The sequence below is a fragment of the Suricata suricatta genome, chromosome 17 (genome assembly GCF_006229205.1).
Source record: "Suricata suricatta isolate VVHF042 chromosome 17, meerkat_22Aug2017_6uvM2_HiC, whole genome shotgun sequence".
Classification (NCBI taxonomy): Eukaryota; Metazoa; Chordata; class Mammalia; order Carnivora; family Herpestidae; genus Suricata; species Suricata suricatta.
Window position 1 is genome coordinate 1076452 of NC_043716.1, and position 18490 is coordinate 1094941.

Genomic DNA, 18490 nt, shown 5'->3' on the forward strand with positions numbered 1-18490 from the left:
CGGCCGGAGGCAACAGCCGGCCCTGGCCCAGCCCGCGGTCAGCCCCTACCCCGAGGCGGTGGAGCGCCAGCGCCGGAGCCTGCCCATCTTCCAGGCGCGGGGGCAGCTGCTGGCCCAGCTCCGAAACCTGGACTGCGCCGTCCTCATCGGTGAGTGGCCGAGCCTCGTTCTCCCGCCCGCCCGAGGTGCCCCTGGCGTGTGTCTCCGGGCCAGCCCCGGAGCTGCTCGGAGGGGAAGCCCCGCTCTGGAGGCGCCCACAGCCCAGAGGCAGCGCCCGACGTGCCTGGCGGAGAGCCGCGCCGGGGACTTTGGGGCTTGCAAGGGTGTGGGTCGGAGCCGGTGTGGGAGGCGGCCCCCGAGGGAGGACCTTGTGCACCCAGAGGTGAGGGGTGGGGGAGTCCGCTGCGTGGGAGCCGCCTGCAGGGGAGAATCGCAAAGCTCGGAGAGGATGAGCTTCAAAGGGAGGAAGGAGATCTCGAGGAGCGTAGTCACAAGAACAGATGCCCCAGCGAGAGTCCATAACACGGTGACCAAACACGCGGGTCCCTTCGGACACTCCTTCAGCAGAGCTGTGGCGAGTAGAGCTCATTTGTCACTGGGCTGAGAAGGGTGAGGGAGGAAAGGCAGAGAGAGAGAGCGAGCAGCCTCCCGCTGGAGAAAGGGAAGGGAGCTGAGGAATTCGAGAGGAAGCGCTCATAGAGGAGGCTGAAGGTGGAAGCGGCCCCTAATAGAGCACAGATTGGGGGACATGCGGAGCGGGGCACTTGGAAACAAGGGCTAGATGTGGGGCTGGCCTCGGATGAGAGGAAGGGTATCCAGCAGGCTGGGGGCTGGAGGGAGGATGTGTGAAGGGATGTGGCTGGGGAAGAGCTTGTAGGGGAGGGGGACTTGGCTTCTCTCCAGGATTAGGTGCAGGGGCTCTGCTGAGCTTGGGAGCCCCGGGGTGTGAGGCAGGCCCTGGGGGAGGACAGCAACAGAGCAGGGATTGGTGGTTGAGCAGGCGTCCAGGTGCCTCGGCCCCACCATTAGCTCACACATGTCTCCGTCTGCCCTGGTGGGTGACTTTAACTTAGCAATACTCAGCCGCCTGGTGCAGGAGCAGGAAAGGACAGGGAGACGTCAATTCACGTTTGGGGTTTTGCCTGGTGGGTTCAGCAGAAGTGCAGCAGAAACCAAATTCTTAGTGTGTGGGGATAGTGGGATTTAGGGAACTAAGGCGGGAGAAGTGGTGGCTGGGGAGGGAAGGATGCCCAGGTTTACTGAGTTCTTGCTTCTACTTGGGGACAAAGGAACCCACCCGGACAGGAAATAACGTGTACTGACTGCATGCAGGATGCTCTAATCTGGGGAAGAGGCAGGTGGGTCCTCTCTGCTCTTGGGGAGCTTCTGGTATCAGGGGACAGAAACTTGCGGACACTTGTGCACAACATAAGGAGGTCAGTGCTGGAAGAGATACATGAGGCACCAGGGACCAGGTGCAGAGGCAGCCCCGGGGCAGTCCCAGGGAGTCTGCGAGGCTAACTCCTCCTGCGGAGTTTACCAGCAGGTGTGGCCACAGCAGGTGCTCCCTAATAGTGTGGCGTAGGTGGGGGTGTGAGGGAAGGACAGTGGCTGCTGTGTAGGAGCGTGTGGCTTCTGCTGGTCCCTCTCATTTATTCGTTCTTAATTTTTTTTTTGTTTTCTTCATGTTTGCTTATTTTTGAGAAAGAGAGACAGAGTGCGATCAGGGGTGGGGCAGAGAGAGAGAGACACAGAATCTGAAGCAGGTTCCAGGCTCTGAGCTAGCTGTCAGCACAGAGCCCGACGCAGGGCTCGAACCCACGAACCGTGAGGTCATGCCCTGAGCTGATGTCGGATCCTTAACGGACTGAGCCACACAGGCGCCCACTATTTATTCTTTTTTATGTGATAGTTGTGTTTTGTTACAGTTACTGATCGTTGAACATATGTGTTGTTCCCCGTTATTTGCCGTCACGAGCAAAGTTGGAAGGAACCTCTCCGCAGCCGTGCCCTTGCACATCCTCAGTTATTTCCTCAGACTTAATGTCTGCAAGGGGAGTGGTGGGGCGAGGGTGTACACATTTTAAAGGCGTTTCTACCATGAAGCGGCCTGCTGAGAAGTCCCCCCAGTGAACAGTCCACCAGCAGCTCACGCCAGTGCCCCATTTCCTGTGGCTTCTTCGTCTCTCTCAACTTTTGTTATTTTAGCTTTTCCTCCCGACTTTGGTGAAACTTGTTATAATGTGCACGTAAATGAGAATCCTTTCCTCTTTCAGGGGAGACCGGCTCTGGGAAGACGACTCAGCTCCCACAGTACCTCTATGAGGCGGCGGTCGGCCACCAAGGTGTCATTGCCGTGACGCAGCCTCGCCGGGTGGCCGCCATCTCTCTTGCCTCTCGAGTCTCGGACGAGAAGAGAACTGAACTCGGGAAGCTGGTACCTCACCTCCTCCTCTAACGGCCGCCGCCCGCTCCCCTCGTGGTGCTTTCCCGGCAAGACTCCTGTGCTGGGAGCCCTGTTCTTGCCACGGCCGCTCAGGCCTGCCTCCGAGTCTGTCACCGGCTCTCGCGCGTCGCAGGGCCGACAGGCTGTCTGTGCCACGTACTTCGCTTTCAGTCTGTTGGCAAGTCGGATAAATTAGCTGTTTTCCTGAGCATTTTTAAGGCTTCAGTAGCCTCTAAGTGTCTTGTCTGTCCATCTGCGAGATGGTAAGCACCTTTTCGGCATGTGCGTGGAAACTGGGAGTGAGCCCCAGACCCGTCAGAACCCAGGCAGCTCTGGGTGCGCATGTGTTCATGCACGCACTTGACAGCCGCCCAGGCTGCTCCCAGCTGTAGGAAGTGTCACTTGAAATTATTAAGTAGCTGAGGAAGGAGTCGAGTTCCAGGTTCTTTGTAATGCGTATCCTAATCCCAGCTAAAGGCATCCGTCCTGTCCTCTGTCTGTCTGTGCCCGAGGGGGCAGGGCAGGGTCCATGCCGGCCTCATCCCCCGCGAGGACGCAAGTGCCTGCTGGGTGCCGGTGACGTGGGTGCTCACTGAGTGACAGTTGGCCGTCGCCTGCGCAGGTTGGCTACAGCGTGCGCTTCGAGGACGTCAGCTCCGATGACACCAGGATCAAGTTCCTGACGGACGGCATGCTTCTTCGGGAAGCGATCTCGGACTCCCTGCTCCGGAAGTACAGCTGTGTCATCTTGGACGAAGCCCACGAGCGGACCGTCCACACGGACGTGCTCTTCGGGGTCGTGAAGGCGGCGCAGAAGCGGAGGAAGGAGCTGGGGAGGCTGCCTCTCAAAGTAGGTGTGGAGTGCTCGCTGGAGGGGCGCGCGCTGCTCTGCCTGCTCTGCGCCCGGCCGTGGGGGGAGGCCCACGTCATGGGGAGGCCACAGAGAGGCTGGCCCGGTGCGGCTTCCCCACGGTCCTCTTCTGTCCCGGCCGCAGGTGATCGTGATGTCCGCCACGATGGACGTGGACCTCTTCGCTCAGTATTTCAGCGGGGCGCCCGTGCTCTACCTGGAGGGGCGGCAGCACCCCATCCAGGTGTTTTACACCCGACAGCCTCAGCAGGACTACCTGCACGCCGCCCTGGTCTCCGTCTTCCAGATCCACCAGGTACGGTGGCTGTGGGCCCTGCGTGGGCCCAGCTCTCCTTGACGCCGGCCCGGCCTGTGAGCTGTGCCGTGGAGATGAGGGGGCGTGTCCGGCCTTTTATTCTTGTCTGTGGCATCGCTCCTTTTCTCTAAGAAGAAAATTAGTTCAGCTCCCTCCGGCATCATGCCTCCGCTGAGCCTGGAAACTTGCTCAGGTTACAGCAGACTGTGTGATCGCCAAGTCCCGGCAAGAAGCCGGCGTGGGGCTGCGGCCCAGCCCGGGGCTGTGCGGACGGGCAGCGGAAGGAAGTTTGTGAGCCGCCGCATCCTCTGCGGTTGGCCACGCCGTTGTTAAAAAAAGGAAAGTTGCTATTTGACCCCAAAGTGGGTTGGCATTTGGAGTTTTTCGCCTTTTTTTCTTTTTTAGAAAAACTGAATTAGAGAAACATTTCAAAATTTCTTCTCATTTTATTAAACATTCATTCAGAAGTTTGATTAAATCCTCTCATTTTTGAAATGAAACAAGTTTCTGAAAAAATCGGAGGGAAAATTTTAAAAAGTAATCTTTATTTAAATCTGAGCAGTGAGTGTAGTTTAAAGCTTAAAAAGTGAGTAGCTGGTCGTACAAGGATCATAAAACCGCAGTTGATTGACAGCCATCTTCCAGATCCGGTTCTGTGAGAGCGTCGTTGGGTCCCCTGGCTGGGGGAGCCCCCTGGGTTCACGGTAGTATTTCCAGTGTCACCTGCTCACGCCGCCGCCCTTAGCTTCCCGCCGCAGTGGGCGAGGACTCACACGTACCCTGCCCGGCCTCTTGCTCCCTTCTTCCAGCCTCTCAACAGAGACATGTCCCAGGACCCAGCATGGCCAGCACGGCCGGTCCCCGAGTTCATGCCTTGTACGGCACGGTTGTGCAGGTTTGCTGTGTGCCCATGCGGGTCTCTCCCACGTGTGCAGCGTTTCCCGTTTGCCCATCGTGAATAGTGTCCGCATGTTGGGACATGTCTGCCTTTCCCGGAGCACCGTGTGTGGTCATGTGTCTGGGGTGGCTTGTCCCAGGCCACCAAGCAGCCGTCTGGACTCTTCCCTCGGCCACGCTTCTGGACTGAATCACGTTCTGGCCTCCATGTGTTCCCGGCCTCCTGCCCTGTAGGGTGGAGGAGGGCACTGGGGTGGACCACACCATCCTCGGTCCCCGACCTACCTGTGCCTCACTGCCGGGCCCTGGGCCTTTCTTCTCCAGGGAGGCGGGCCCACCGCTAGTCACCATAGACCCTCAGAGCCTCCGCCACCCACAGGGCTGGCGCACCCTCTGCCCGGCTCGCCTCTCATGCCCTCGTCTCCTTTTCTTTTAGAACGGGTTGAACTTCTGACCCCTTTTCTCTTTTGCTGCCTTTATTGCTCTGGGGTTACTGCTCCACTGTCCTTTACACCAAGGGGGGCGCTCACCTGCCAAAAGCCAACTCAGGGTGCGGATGGGTCCTGGGCCGTGGCCACAGGTGCGCGCAGCCTACGTGGGGGCTTTGATGAGGCCCACTGGTGAGGTGCTGACTGTCCTAGATTTGTCCCGTTGTTGCACTTGTGAACAGACTTCCAGGAAGGGTCAGTGCAGGAACGTGTCAGGAATGCCTGCATGCTCCTGACCTTGCAGAGCTGAATAGCACATTTTGGCCGTGTGGCCATGCTTTTGGCGGCATCGGTTAATGAGGGCTCTCCTCTCGGGCGTGACTGCTTCCGGCCTTGCCCCGGCCCGTGGTTTCCCCGAGCCGGCTTCCCTGTGGTCGGCTTTGTCTCCAGATGACTGGGGAGGGAAGGGAGCCTTCTGCGGGTTTCTCTGCCGGGTTGTGAGCATCGCAATGCCGTTCCTTTCGCCAGGGCTGTGCGCTGGCCTTTCTTGAGTAGTGCCTGCACTGGCTCACAACCCCCCACCAGGTCCCAGCTTCCTGCGCTACTGCTGAGGCCGTTGCCCTGGGGGACCCTCATGCTGAGGCTCATTTGCACCTTGTCCACGTTAGCAGGACAGCCCCGGGGAGCTTCATGGTGACCCCTGTTCTGGTCCTCAGGGGCTGCGCTTCTGGCGCACCTGGTGATCCCGCTTCCCTCCCGCAGGAGGCCCCGCCCTCCCAGGACATCCTGGTGTTCCTCACCGGCCAGGAGGAGATCGAAGCCATGAGCAAGACCTGCCGGGACATCGCCAGGCACCTCCCGGACGGCTGCCCCTCCATGCTGGTCCTGCCTCTCTACGCCTCCCTGCCCTACGCCCAGCAGCTCCGCGTCTTCCAGGGGGCCCCGAAGGTGAGTGCGCCTCTGTCTTGGGCCGGGTGGGGCTCCACATGGGTGTACGGGTAGGGGTGGAAGGTGGGCGAGCGGCTCCCCCAAGTCCAAAGCAGACCAGCCTCATTCACCCACGATAGTGAGCACCGCGTGCTGGGCTGGGCACTGTGTGTACACCCTGCGCATGCCCGCGTGCACCCCCCACACACACCCTGTCTGCACCCCCCATATACCCTCCACATGCCCCCCGCGTATGCTTGTGTGCGCCCCACATGCACCCCGTGTGCACCCTGCATACACCCTGCTCACGCTGCCTCCCCCGCCCCCCCGGAGAGCTGACGGGGCAGTGGACATCCCGTCCCGTAAACACCGAGGCCCCGAGAGGTGATGCAATTGTGCTTAGGAAGCGTACGGGAAGTCCCCACTGGGGCCAGGGGGCCAGCCCACACCCACCGGGTCCACTGCGTGTGTCCTCAGAATAAGCCTTAATAACAACGCCGTTGGCTCTCGGGCCCGAGTGGACCGTGGAGGTTGATGGTGAGGAGTACGTCCTACAACTCGTGAGTCCTATATGCATCATATGGCTTTTCCGGTCCCTTCCTCCATTTAGGGCTGCCGCAAAGTGATCATTTCCACCAACATCGCCGAAACATCCATAACCATCCCAGGAATAAAATACGTAGTCGACACCGGCATGGTCAAAGCAAAGAAGTATAACCCCGGTGAGACTAGCCCGCAAGCGCCCCTTCCCCATGACCGAGCCCCCCAGCTCCTCCCAGGGAGCACTGTGCCGAGACTCTCCACGATCGACTGGGGTGGGGGGCGCCCAGCACCAGTGAGCCAGGCCAAGAGAAGGCAGGGCCAGGAAGGGGGCCTGCGGCAGCAGCAAAGATGAAGCAAGGCAGGCGGGACGGGGGCCCAGCCTCCGCCAGCCTGACAGCAGGGGCCGGGGAGGGGCGGCTGCAGGCCAGGGACCACCGACGCCACTGCAGGACCTTCGTCGGGGGCGATGCCTGGACTCCAGGCTCCCTAGGAAGGAAGCCTCCCCAGGCCGGGTGAGGCGCTAGCTGTTCCCTGAGCGTGTGCAGTGTGAGCCTGCTTGCAGTCCGTGGTGGTCCACTCTCAACCTTGCTCTTGACCTCGCTTTAATCCACAGAGAATTAGAGGCAATGGGAGTGATCGCTCACTCCCAAAGCCTGGTTGAAATGCATCTCCAAGTGTCTGAGGGCGTGGCCTTTCACACGTGTTCTTAGGGGTGGTATGTGGAAGGACTTGTGCCCGGTGCCTGGCACAGAGCACGCCTCACTTAGGACATTTGTCACATCTGCTCCTGGGAGTGACAGCACACATCGCCTCCCTTTTAGAGCAGAGCTGGGGGGTGGGGGCAGAGGGGGTACCACACATAGGACAGGGGACATTAGGGCCCCAGGGATTGATTGGGAGGGTGACTGGCCACCCTTGTTTTCTGGGTCCCAGGAAAGCTTCTGTCCTGGGCGCACCAGTGTGGCCGTCCCCTGTGGCCTCAGCCAGGACCTGGGGCCGCGGTCCTGGCCCCTGCAGCATGCATGCAGGCTGCCTGCTGTCTCGGTGGCACACCTCGCACGCTCACCGCGGAGCAGTCTGTGGTCATGCTCTCCAGTGTGGCCTGGGGTTTTCTGCACTCCCTGTGTGGCAGGAAGGGGCCCCGTGTCCCCGGACAGCCGTGTGGCAGGAGGGGCCCCGGCGTCCCAGGAACGCTGCAGAACGGCTGGTTGGTGCACTGAGCGCCGCGCTGACACTGGCCATCCTCCTGCAGACAGCGGCCTGGAGGTGCTGGCCGTGCAGCGCGTGTCGAAGACCCAGGCCTGGCAGCGCACGGGCCGGGCCGGCAGGGAGGACAGTGGCGTCTGTTACCGACTCTACACAGAGGCCGAGTTCGAGAAGTTTGACAAGATGACGGTGCCGGAGATCCAGAGGTAGGCTCTCGGCGCTCCCGAGTCTCCGGCTGGCAGCGGTAGCCGGAGCTAGGGTGCCACCTGCATCTCCCTCCTCACAGGTGTAACCTGGCCAGCGTGATGCTGCAGCTCCTGGCCATGAAAGTCCCCAACGTGCTCACCTTTGACTTCATGTCCAAGCCCTCCCCAGGTAGGCGTCCCCGGCAGGGCTGAACAGCAGACGGATGGACTCAGAATCGTCTGGGGGTCTCTGTTTCCTTTCGTTTGTGTGTAACAGCACCAGCTGTCGGAGGGGTGCGGGAGGGCACAGGTTCTCCGGGAGCCGTCCTCGGGCCCATGAAGGGGGTGTCCGGAGGGTGCGGTGGCTGCCAAGGGTGTCTTGCCAGCGGAAGGCCTGGAAAGATCCAGGTTGTTGGCACTGGACTAGACGACTAGACGTTGATGGGTTCCTGGCCTCGGTGGCAGTCTCTCGGGGTGGGGGAGGCTTGGGGTTCTAAGGGACTGTGGCCTGGGCTCCTGGCTCCTCCTCAAGAGCCATTTTCCTTGTCTTTTCTCCCCTTCTTGCTGGTTTTCTTTCTTTTTGTGTGTGTGTGTTTATTTTTGAGAGTGAAAGCATGAGCAGGGGAGGAGCAGAGAGAAAGGGAGACACAGAATCTGAAACAGACTCCAGACTCTGAGCTGTCAGCACAGAGCTGGACGCGGGGCTCGAACTCACAGATGACAAGATCATGACCAGAGCTGAAGTCAGATGCTCAACCGACTGGGTGTCTCCACGTGGGGAGAGACGGGTCCCTGTACCGCGTACGAGTGTATCTCTGGGCAGGACTCATGCATGTGACATAGCTGGGTTCACAGGTGACACACGTCTTGCCAAATCATGGGCTATCACTCTAGAAAGGAATGGACCTGAAGACATGACGTCGGCAGCCTAGCCCTGGGGACGGTGGTGGTGATCGTGCCATGGCCTGACGAGGTGCCATCAGCTCCCTGAAGTGGTGAGCTGGCTGCAGTGTCTTCCTTCTGCGTCTATTCCCGCAGAGCACGTCCAGGCGGCTGTTGGGCAGCTGGAGCTGCTGGGCGGCCTGGAGCGGAGGGACGACCAGCTCACCCTGACGCCGCTCGGGAGGAAGATGGCAGCTTTCCCCTTAGAGCCCAGGTTTGCCAAAGTAAGTCGTCCCCCGGCCTCGGGCCCCCTTTGCTGCACTGCACGTTGGCCATCGCACAGCACAGGGCTAACCCCAGCGCCCCAGCCTTACCCTGCACACCTGACTTGTGTGCAGCAGACTTCCCTTCTGTGTGCCCTTCAAACCCGCGGAAGCACGGTCCCGTGAGAACCAGGGGAGCCCGCAGAGGGGGGGTGGCAGCCACGGGCTCCCAAACACGTGCAGTGACCCAGCATGCCCACTCGAGGCCCGGGCCTCAGAAGCGCAACGTGTGAGCGTGTTTGGAGACCGTGCCCCACAGCATCTGATTTCTGCGCACAGGCCATCCTCCTGTCCCCCAAGTTCCACTGCACGGAGGAGATGCTGACCATCATCTCCCTGCTGTCCGTGGACAGCGTTCTGTACAACCCTCCCTCCCGGCGCGACGAGGTGCAGGCCGTCCGCAGGAAGTTCATGTCCAGTGAGGGCGACCACGTCACGCTGCTCAATGTCTACCGGGCCTTCAGAAACGCCAATGGAAACAAGGTCAGTGTCCATTGTGCCTTTCCGGAAATGCCTCCCTCCGGCCTGGAGATCGAGCTCGCCTTCCTTGCTGGCAGAATCTTCCAGGAGCTGCAAGTACAATGCCGCGCCTGTGCAAGGGGTCACCAGGGTCACGTGTTGCTAAAGGACGCCCCCGTGGTGGCTCCTCGCAGAGCACACGTGGCGCGCTGGTTTGTTTTCCACCCTTTTCCATAAAAGCAGAAATCCTGTTATGTTTCCTTCGTTTGCGGAACCGAGTGCTAACACTGGCCTTGTCCGGAAGCGAGGTGGCGTGACACACGCTTCCGCAGACGCTTGGGTACCGCCTTCGTCCATCGGAAAGACCCTGTGAGCGCATGGCGCTCCGACCCCATCCTTGTCCAGATGCCCGTGCGCGCGCCCCGACCCGTCCACGTGGGGATGCGTGCACACGCCCCGACCCCGTCCGCCTCAGGATATCCGTGCGCGTGCTCAGATCCCGTCGCGTCAGGATGCCCGTGCGCGCGCCCCGACCCCGTCCGTGTCAGGATATCCGTGCGCGCGCCCCGACCCCGTCCGTGTCAGGATATCCGTGCGCGTGCTCGGATCCCGTCGCGTCAGGATGCCCGTGCACACGCCCCGACCCCGTCCGTGTCAGGATATCCGTGCGCGTGCTCTGATCCCGTCGCGTCAGGATGCCCGTGCGCACTCTGACCCGATCCGCATGAGGATGCAGTCCGGTCCGAAAGAACGGCCACCACTCAGGTCCAGGAGTTGTAAACATGGTGCTGTATTTGCCTCCGTTTATGTTTAAGAACAGAAAGTGCAGTACCGCCCTTCCCTCCTGTAACAGCTGCGCTTGCGCCGCCGAGCCCCCGCGTTCCCCCCGGCGGGCGCCGTGTCTCCCGGGCCAGGCCTCCCTGCTCCTCCGCTCCTGGCCCTGGGCCAGAGACCCCACCTCGCCTCCTGACTCTCAGTCGATGGAGACGAAATCGCGTCCGAGTTATTTGGCCGGGATTCCTCGGGGCCCCGATCTTGCCGAAGGTGATTGGACATTTGAACTTAGTCTTCTGTGGGTCGTCTGTTTGCATCCTCTGCCCATTTTTCTGCCAAGTTGTCGGTCATTTTCTTGCTGATATGCAGGAGGTTTTTTTTTCATCTATTCTGGAGATGATCTTTTCTTGCTTGTAGTGATTCAAATTTCCCTGTCTGGCTTTTTGCATGGTGACTTGACATAAGGAAAAAAGTTTTTTTAAGTTCTGTTTATTTCAGTCATCTCTACACACAATGCGGGGCTCAAACTCACGACCCCAAGGCAGAGAGCCCCACGCTCTACCCACTGAGCCAGCCAGGCATCCGCACAGGGGACAGTTTTAGTTTAACTCTGAGATACTACTGTGGCCCCTTATGGTTCACCCTTTTTGATATAAAGTGATTTCCTGCATTGATTGTTGCTGACGGAAATCCTCCCTCTGAATTCAGCTGTTCTCCAGGGCCTGTTGTGTTTTTCCCTGGGTAGACGGGAGAGGGTTGTGACTTCTCTCTCTCTCTCCTGTTCAGGATTGGTGCAAAGAGAATTTTATCAACAGCAAGAACATGATGCTGGTAGGCGAAGTCCGAGCACAGCTGAGGGACATCTGCCTGAAGGTACTGTTCCCTGGGCGTCTCTGGGCCACTAACCTGGCCCTTGTTTTTAGGTGAAAAGTTTTAAATTGTTTATTGCTAGCAGTTAGAGAAACTCTCATTACAGGGAAACATAAAAACAAGGAAGAAAGTAAATACTACCCACAATTCCACCTCTCACCATTTCTATTTCTAGCAGCCTTTTGTTTGTGTTTTTTTGTTGTGTTTTTATGTTTATTAATTTTGAAGGGGAGGGGCAGAGAGAGAGCGAGAACATCAAGCAGGCTGAGAGCTGTCCACACAGACCCTCACACGGGGCTCAAACTCACAAACCATGAGCTCAGGACCTGAGCTAAAACCAAGAGTCTGACGTCTGACAGACTGAGCCACTCAGGTGCCCCTCAGCTCTTAAAAACTTTAAAATCATTTTTCAATATTGAGATTTGTGACACTGCTTTTGTTACTTTGTTCAGATTTTTAGCGGGAGCTTCTTTGTGGCAGTGTTGACGTCATGCGACCCTTACAAGTCGAGGTGCGCAGACGAGAGCAGCATGTAACGGAAGTCGCCCACACTTCCAATGACAGACCCCTGTTCGTCTGGTGTCGATCCTTCCAGAGTCTTTTCCTGCACACGTTTGTTTCTGTGTATTTGTCTCTCGCTGTGCGCACACACATACACATGTACACGGTTGTTTTTGAAAGAAATAGGATACGGATTTTGTTTTGCAACTTTTACACACCTCATGTGTATCTTGTTGCCCTTTCTGGTGGCCTCATGGCAGTCCGCACGCGCCCCGCATCGAGCTGACGGGGTCGCGCTGGTGGCCATCGTCCTAGACACACACCCGCGCTCGGTGCCCGCGGAACAGACTTCCAGGTGGAGCCTAGGTTGTGATACACCCACCAGAGCACCCCCCGGGGTCTTAGTTTTTAATTTTTTTTTTTAAATTTATATTTGAGAGACAGAGACAGTGCGAGCTTGGGAGGGTCAGAGAGAAAGGGAGACATAGAATCCGAAGCAGGCTCCAGGCTCTGAGCTGTCAGCCCAGAGCCTGATGCAGGGCTCGAACCCACGAACTGTAAGATCATGACCTGAGCCGAACTCGGACGCTCAACCGACTGAGTCCCCAGGCGCCCCTCCCCCCAGTGTCTTAGTTCAGTGTGGTTGGCACAGGCCTTCTGTCTGTTTCAGGCGTACGGTGGTGGGGACTGTGCTCCCGTTTCTTCACTGGGAGGCTGCACCCCTTAAGTTGCCTCTTAGCTTGTACCCCCTTAGAGCCCATGAGGCGCCCAGGTCCTGTCACGTGCACACTTGACGCTGTAGGGCGCTCTACGTTTTCCCACTGTCGGGTGGTTGCATTGGCTGCTCCCACAGTCGCTCCCATGGTCACATGGTCATGACCAGCTCCTGGACGAAAGTCCCTGCGTCGTCTGGGTCATCCCCGTCCACGCGTCCGTGTCGCGTGTGGTTCCAAGCCCTCCTGTGCCCGCAGCGCTGTGCCTTCCCCCCGCTCCTCACCAGCAGCCGAAGCGACACCCGCTCTTCGCCCTGACCCGAGGGAGCTTTAGCGGCCAGGGATGCCTCTGCACCGGGCATCGGTCAGGGTCCCGGGGGGACGTGCCTCAGACCCCTTCTCTCAGGGAGTCCGGAGGGCGGATCTGGAAAGCGTGCACACAGGTTGCTCGAGCAGGCGGCCGGGGTCGGCAGTGACGTGGGGACGATTGGCAAGCGCTTGTTGAGGCGCCGTTCTGAGCGCTGTTCATGCATTTCCTCATTTGAAGTCCTCCTCTCGCTCTGATAAGGTTCTGGGTTATTCCTATTTTACAAATGGTGACCTAGGGCCTAAAGAAGTTAGGTCATTTGCCCCGAATCACAGCCAGAGCTGGCCGCCTGGAGGAGAGACCACAGTTAGCTGCAGGACCCGGGGGCTCCCCGGAGGTGACGACAGCTGACCCTGGCCCAACAGAGGAAGAGAAGGAGAGTCTCCATCAGGCGGGGCTCGGCAGACTGCGACACCCAAAGCCCCTGGCCCATCGCACAGGGGGAAGTGGGGGCAGGGAGGGTTCTGTGGGGCCCTGTGGCCAGGAACAGTCGAGCCCGAGGGACGGGATGGCACAGGAGCCAGAAGACGTGGACGGGAGCCAGGAACTCCCGTGTGCTTGGCCCCTTGTCGGCCTCTGTCTGCACGCCCCTCTTCCCTGCTCCCGCCTTTTGCCTCAGCTCATGGGAGCAAAGAGAGGGCATGGCCCCCCCATGCCTGGGTGACCAGAGCCGGCCCGGCGGGGTGGGGCAGCTGCGTCCTGGGGTGTCAGGCGATGTGACCTCCCCAGGAGCGTGGGTGAGTCTACTCGGTCCAACACTTCCCCTCGGGAGCTGGGCGGGGGAGGGATCTTCCAGAGCCGGCACCGGGCGGCCGACCACAGGGTGCGGGGCCGGAGCTCTACTCCACAGAACGAAGGCGGATCTGGCTGGGGTGTGAAGAGGTGCTGACGTGCGGGGGGTGAGAGGGCCGGTCCCCACCCCCCACCTCCCGGCCAGTACCTCGGCCTGTCTGAGCCCCGCCGGCCTGGGTCCTTCCGAGCGGCCGCCCTCCTCCGGCCCCGCAGTGTCCCAGGCGGCAGAGCTCCGGGCCTTGACCACCAGCACTTACTCGGCCCGGCTGGGGTCTGGGTCGCGTCTGATCCTGACCCATGTTTCCTCTTTCCTTCTCCTGAGACAGATGTCGATGCCCATGGTGTCCTCCCGCGGGGACATGGAGAGCGTCCGCCGCTGCCTGGCCCACAGTCTGTTCATGAACACGGCCGAGCTGCAGCCCGATGGCACCTACGCCACCACGGACACGCACCAGCCGGTGGCCGTCCACCCCTCGTCCGTCCTCTTCCACTGCAAGCCGGCCTGCGTCGTCTACACGGAGCTGCTCTGCACCAACAAGTGCTACATGCGGGGCCTGTGCGTGGTGGACGCGGCGTGGCTGTGGGACGCCGCCCCCGACTACTTCCGGAGGCGGCTCCGGGCTGCCCGGGACTGAGCCCGCCGCGGCCTGACCGCCAGGAGCTCGATCCGTGTGTTCCAACTCCCGAGGCCAAGCCGCGGACGTGGGCACCGACCTTTACGTGGCGGGAACCTCAGCATTGTGCATCCGGTTGCTGCTGGGGGCCTCCGGGTGACCACGAGCCTCGCTCCGCCGCTGACGGGTGGGGGCACGGGTGGTGGGAGCAGCGCTGACGGGGGCGGGGAAGGAGAGAACCAGGTCCCCACCTCGCCCGTGCTGAGCCGTCAGGCCTGACAGACAGTTTTCTCTGTGATGGAACTTGAGTCCAGAGTCCAGGTCCCCGGTGACTGAGGGGACTTTCTGGAAGGGACCATAGCAGGTTGCTGGGCTGTCTGTACCTTCTGTAGAAGCCTGAGGAGGGGGCGCTGCTGTCCCGCCTCCGGGGCTGGCCCCCCTGAACCTTGTCTAGGGGTCCCCAGTCCTGGGCTGGCCCCCTCCTGAACCTCATGCCCGGGGTCCTCAGAGCCCCTGTGGCACAGACCCCATCTGCACTTTCGGGAGACGTGGGAGTTTCCCGGTGAAGGCTGATTTTTAGCTTCTGAATCACATCGGGTGTAGATGTGGGATACTGACCCCATGGTTCAGTGGCTCCAGCGTGGCCCGAGGCCCCTGTTCTCTCGAGCTGGACACCTGTGACCCCCACGGGCATCAGGACTGGCCGGAGCGCTGTGGGGACGGCTGGGGGGAGGGGCCGGCTCTTCCCACCCGCCGCACATGGGGTCTGTGCTCTTGTGTCCACGTGCTGTCTGGGGCCCTCTTCCTTCCTGGGGACGTGGGGGTGGCCTGGCCCAACTGCTTCCTCCCTGTGCAGGACCCCCGCACCCCGGGCCTGTTTCCACAGGTGTTCCAGGGGCTCGCAGGGTCTCCGGTCTCTTCCCTGCACTGTGTCCTGAGAAGGGAAAAGGCACCAAAGGTTGCTCTGGGCCATTAAATTATGAAAAGCCGGTAATCTTTCCCAGACAGCGTTTTGCCCTAAAAGAAGCTGATTTAGCCCTTTTTTGTGCGTCGTTGGTCTACACCGACACTGTGTGGTGTTTTGGTCGTTCTGTACGCAGTGGGCCATGTGGTTTCCAGGCAGGGGCCACGGCCGGCCTTCACTCTGGGCCTGGGAGCCCTCCTCCCACTGGTGTGCTCCGGCCGCACTCATCCTTCGGCCTGTCCCTCCGTCCTTGTGTCCGTCTGACCCGGCTTCCAGCACTGGCCGGGCCCAGGCAGCCGCCAGAGCACCTGGACGGACTTCCGTTGGGAACAGTGACGTGCAGGCCAGCTGGGACCCGACAGGGCCGCGATGCCCCGTTTTACCGAATTCCTTCCTCAGATCACCTTCTTTATGGTTACTGACTTTCTGACAGGGTTTTCAGAAAAATTTTTAAGTGTATTTTTCTCACTTCTTAATAGAGGTCTGGGATGGTCAACCCAACTTGCCAAAAGAAAAAATTGTACTTTTAATAAAACATGAATCATGTTGGTAAAAAAGCTGGGAGTGGGTGATGACATTCCTCAGAATTTGTTATGCAAATTCTGTCTAGAGTGTCCTCTGGGGCAAGGGAAGCTTAACCTGCGGTGGTTGATGCCCTGCGTCAGCACCAGAGCACTTCCCAGAAACGGGCGTCGTGTCCTGAGCAGGAGTAGGGGCTCAGTAGCTTCCAAAAAGCTTTGTTTCTGTACAGAAAACCGTTACCATTGGAACGTTCTGGTAGAGTTTTAATATGGTAGTTTTTTTAACTGGGCTTTTAATCCAGCTGCTCAGAAATTGGAGAACCCAGTCTGACTACGCACGGCTACAAAGAAAGAAACAGGGGGTCTAGCACTTTCTTTAAAAAGTGAAATGTTTCATAATGATGTTGCAGATGCAATCATGAGTTTCTACTATTCACTTGGTAAAACCTCTGGGGTGAGACCCCCTCCCCCCACCCTGTGAAATCTGTCTGGACGGTAAACACACAGCGCCCTCCAGCCCATCGCATGTCCCAGGGCTCCGGGCGAAGGGAAGCACGCAGGGCGGGCCAGAGTCCCACCAGGAGGGACCCCCAAGCCGCGGTGATGAGAGCCCTTTCTCGGCGTGGCCTCTGCGGGTCATGAAGAGCTCCCGCTCCGGGGTCGCTGGTGATGCGCTGGGACTCCGAGGTCCATTCACTCTCGAATCCGCAACCACTTGGACTAGCCCGGCCCGCAAGGTGGGGTCCCTTCCGCGTTCGAGGAGACGCTGTGCCCGTGGGTAAGCAAGGGTGTGATTAGCGTTTGATCAGGACGTTCTAACTTGCAGGAGAAAACCCCGACTTTGTTCAGGTTTCTCTTGGGTTTTCAGAGCCTGTTCTCAGACAGCCCGCCGGACAGACTAGACAGAAACCTCTCGTGTGTGATGCTCCGGTTTGCACATGCCTCATAGCCATTAAAGAGAACTCTCCTACGTGACGTGTGTGGCTGGTTCTTGGTCCTTCTCCTTCGGCTCAGGGTATATGTGAGCATTAGTCTTGGGACTCCTCAGTGGCTGTTGGTTAAGCATCTGATTCTTGATTTTGGCTCAGGTCATGATCTCACGATTCCGGAGTTTGAGCTGGAGCCTGCTTGGGATCCTATATCCTGCTCTCTCTGTCCCTCCTTCCTCCCTCTCAAAAATAAATAGTAAAAAACAAAAAGCTCAGGTGGGGAAAGGGGTGCGGCCTGAACACACACAGGTGGGGATTTATTAGCACTGATGCACTTAAAGGTCACACGTCTAAACGCATCGCGTGTCTAACGAGCACGTTCGGTGTCCACCCCAAGGGGAATGTCAGCGCTGGGACGAGGGGGAGAGGTCCGCGGGAGGTCAGCGCTGGGTCCCTCCCGTAGACTGGTTTGGAGAGGTCCTCGCAGTCGGCACCCTCCCTCTGGCTTCCTGCAAGATGTGCTACGGGCGGAGAGTCTGCTCCTTCCTCATGGAGGCAGCGGGGACCCGAGTCCAGGCCTGCCCTGTCTCAGCACCTTACGTGCGCCATGTGCCCTGTGAAGTAGGAACACGGGAAGCTGTGGCTTTGGAACCGACCTACCAGGAGTGGCTCGTCGGCAATTACAGGTGGAGACCATCCACCAGGGCCGGGTGTCACACACAGGAGACTACCTGCGGCCAACGGAGATGGAGAGGAAGCACTTCCAAAGCCGAGACGCCGCGCGCAGACATGAGCGCGTTCTTTTCCTTTGGGTTTCAGGGTGGAGGTTCAGCAAGGCGAGCCTTGTCCTTGCAGGTAGAGGCATGAGGTTGTGCGGGTATGAGGTTGGTGGACCGCCTGAACTCCTCCCAGGTAGGACGCTTTACCATTATAACAAAGCAGAGGACCCTTGTCCCACAGGGGACAGGGGAAGGGGCAGGGGCGATGGGCACACCCTGGGTGCCAGGGGCTTGGACTCTTCTCCAGCGGGGAGTGCGGGGGAGCCTTGCTTACTTTGGAACCAGCAGTGGGGTTTACGGCACTTACCATCTCTGACAAGTTAGGCCACACACTTGTTAGTTTCTGCCTTCTCTTTACTATCTTGAAATCCTTTTCTACTGGAGGTTTGCATTTCTTTTCGATTCTGACGCCACCCAGGAAGTTCTGCTGAAGGGGCTTGGGCAAGTAGGTCGCAAATCACTAAGCGCGCTGGTGGCATGAAGTGACCACTCTGGGCTTGAGAGCTCTCTTTTTCTGAGCCCCCCATTCCCACTCCCAGCTTCCAGGCTCCAAAACAGTTCTGAGCACATCGGAACTAGGTGCGCGCCCAGGGTAGGGTGCTTGCCTGAGGTGCATGCGGAAGAACGAGATGCACATGCCAGGGGAGGGGGGAAACACACCGAGGGGGTGGTGCACGCCGCGGAAGGGGGGAGCACCCGGATGCACTCGGAGGAGGGAGGTGCACCATGGGGGAGAGGGCTGCACCAGGGGAAGTGCATGCCGGGGAAGGGGGGTGCCCGAGGGGTGCTGTAAGCTGGGGAGGGGGTGCAGGCTGTGGAGGCGGGGAGGTGTCGCAGGAATTCAGAGGGCCGCTTGGAGCTGAGCCGCGCTGGGCTGAGCGTGACCTGCCGGCGCGGCGGCAGGGCCTGCGGGAAGATCAGGTCCGGCGGCCGCCCTGACCTCGGAGCCCTGGCGGCTGGGTGTCGGGCGCACGGAGCAGGAGACCCAGAACTGCGGCCCAGCGGGTCAGAGCGCGCGCGGCTCGGGGACCCAAGGCCCGCGGGCCGAACCCGAGGTCCCCAGCAGGGGGCGCCGCGCAGCCCGGCGCCTCGGGCCCACACTGCGCCGGCGCGGAAGCGCTCCCGGCGGAGGCGGAACTTCCGGCGGCGCGCAGGCGGGGATCCCGGCCCGGGTCGTCCTTCGCAGCCGCACGTGTCCGCTGCC

The 18490-nt window shown here is 59.8% G+C and overlaps 1 protein-coding gene and 1 long non-coding RNA gene across 4 annotated transcripts; one reads left to right on the plus strand and one right to left on the minus strand.

Annotated features, from left to right (window-relative positions):
* The first annotated feature begins 6 nt into the window (after window positions 1-6).
* Window positions 7-16553, plus strand: DHX33 (DEAH-box helicase 33). Of its 3 annotated transcripts, XM_029928663.1 has the most exons (12): window positions 7-149; window positions 2277-2437; window positions 3069-3296; window positions 3442-3612; window positions 5700-5885; window positions 6475-6586; window positions 7660-7819; window positions 7900-7988; window positions 8837-8964; window positions 9283-9486; window positions 11023-11109; window positions 13806-16553. In XM_029928663.1, exons 3-12 carry the CDS (start codon window positions 3138-3140, stop codon window positions 14112-14114), a joined length of 1605 nt encoding a protein of 534 aa, XP_029784523.1. In that variant the 5' UTR covers window positions 7-149; window positions 2277-2437; window positions 3069-3137; the 3' UTR covers window positions 14115-16553. The 3 variants fall into 3 exon arrangements, with proteins under 3 accessions (XP_029784523.1, XP_029784521.1, XP_029784522.1); XM_029928661.1 differs by lacking the exon at window positions 7-149 and having other exon boundaries at window positions 2344-2709; XM_029928662.1 differs by lacking the exons at window positions 7-149; window positions 13806-16553 and adding an exon at window positions 11559-12015 and having other exon boundaries at window positions 2344-2709.
* A 155-nt stretch (window positions 16554-16708) lies between these two features.
* On the minus strand, window positions 16709-18424 carry LOC115282566. The gene is made up of 3 exons (XR_003904694.1): window positions 17594-18424; window positions 17239-17355; window positions 16709-17121 (listed from the first exon to the last, which is right to left on the minus strand). It is a non-coding gene; the product is annotated as an uncharacterized LOC115282566 (long non-coding RNA).
* Window positions 18425-18490: the final 66 nt, after the last annotated feature.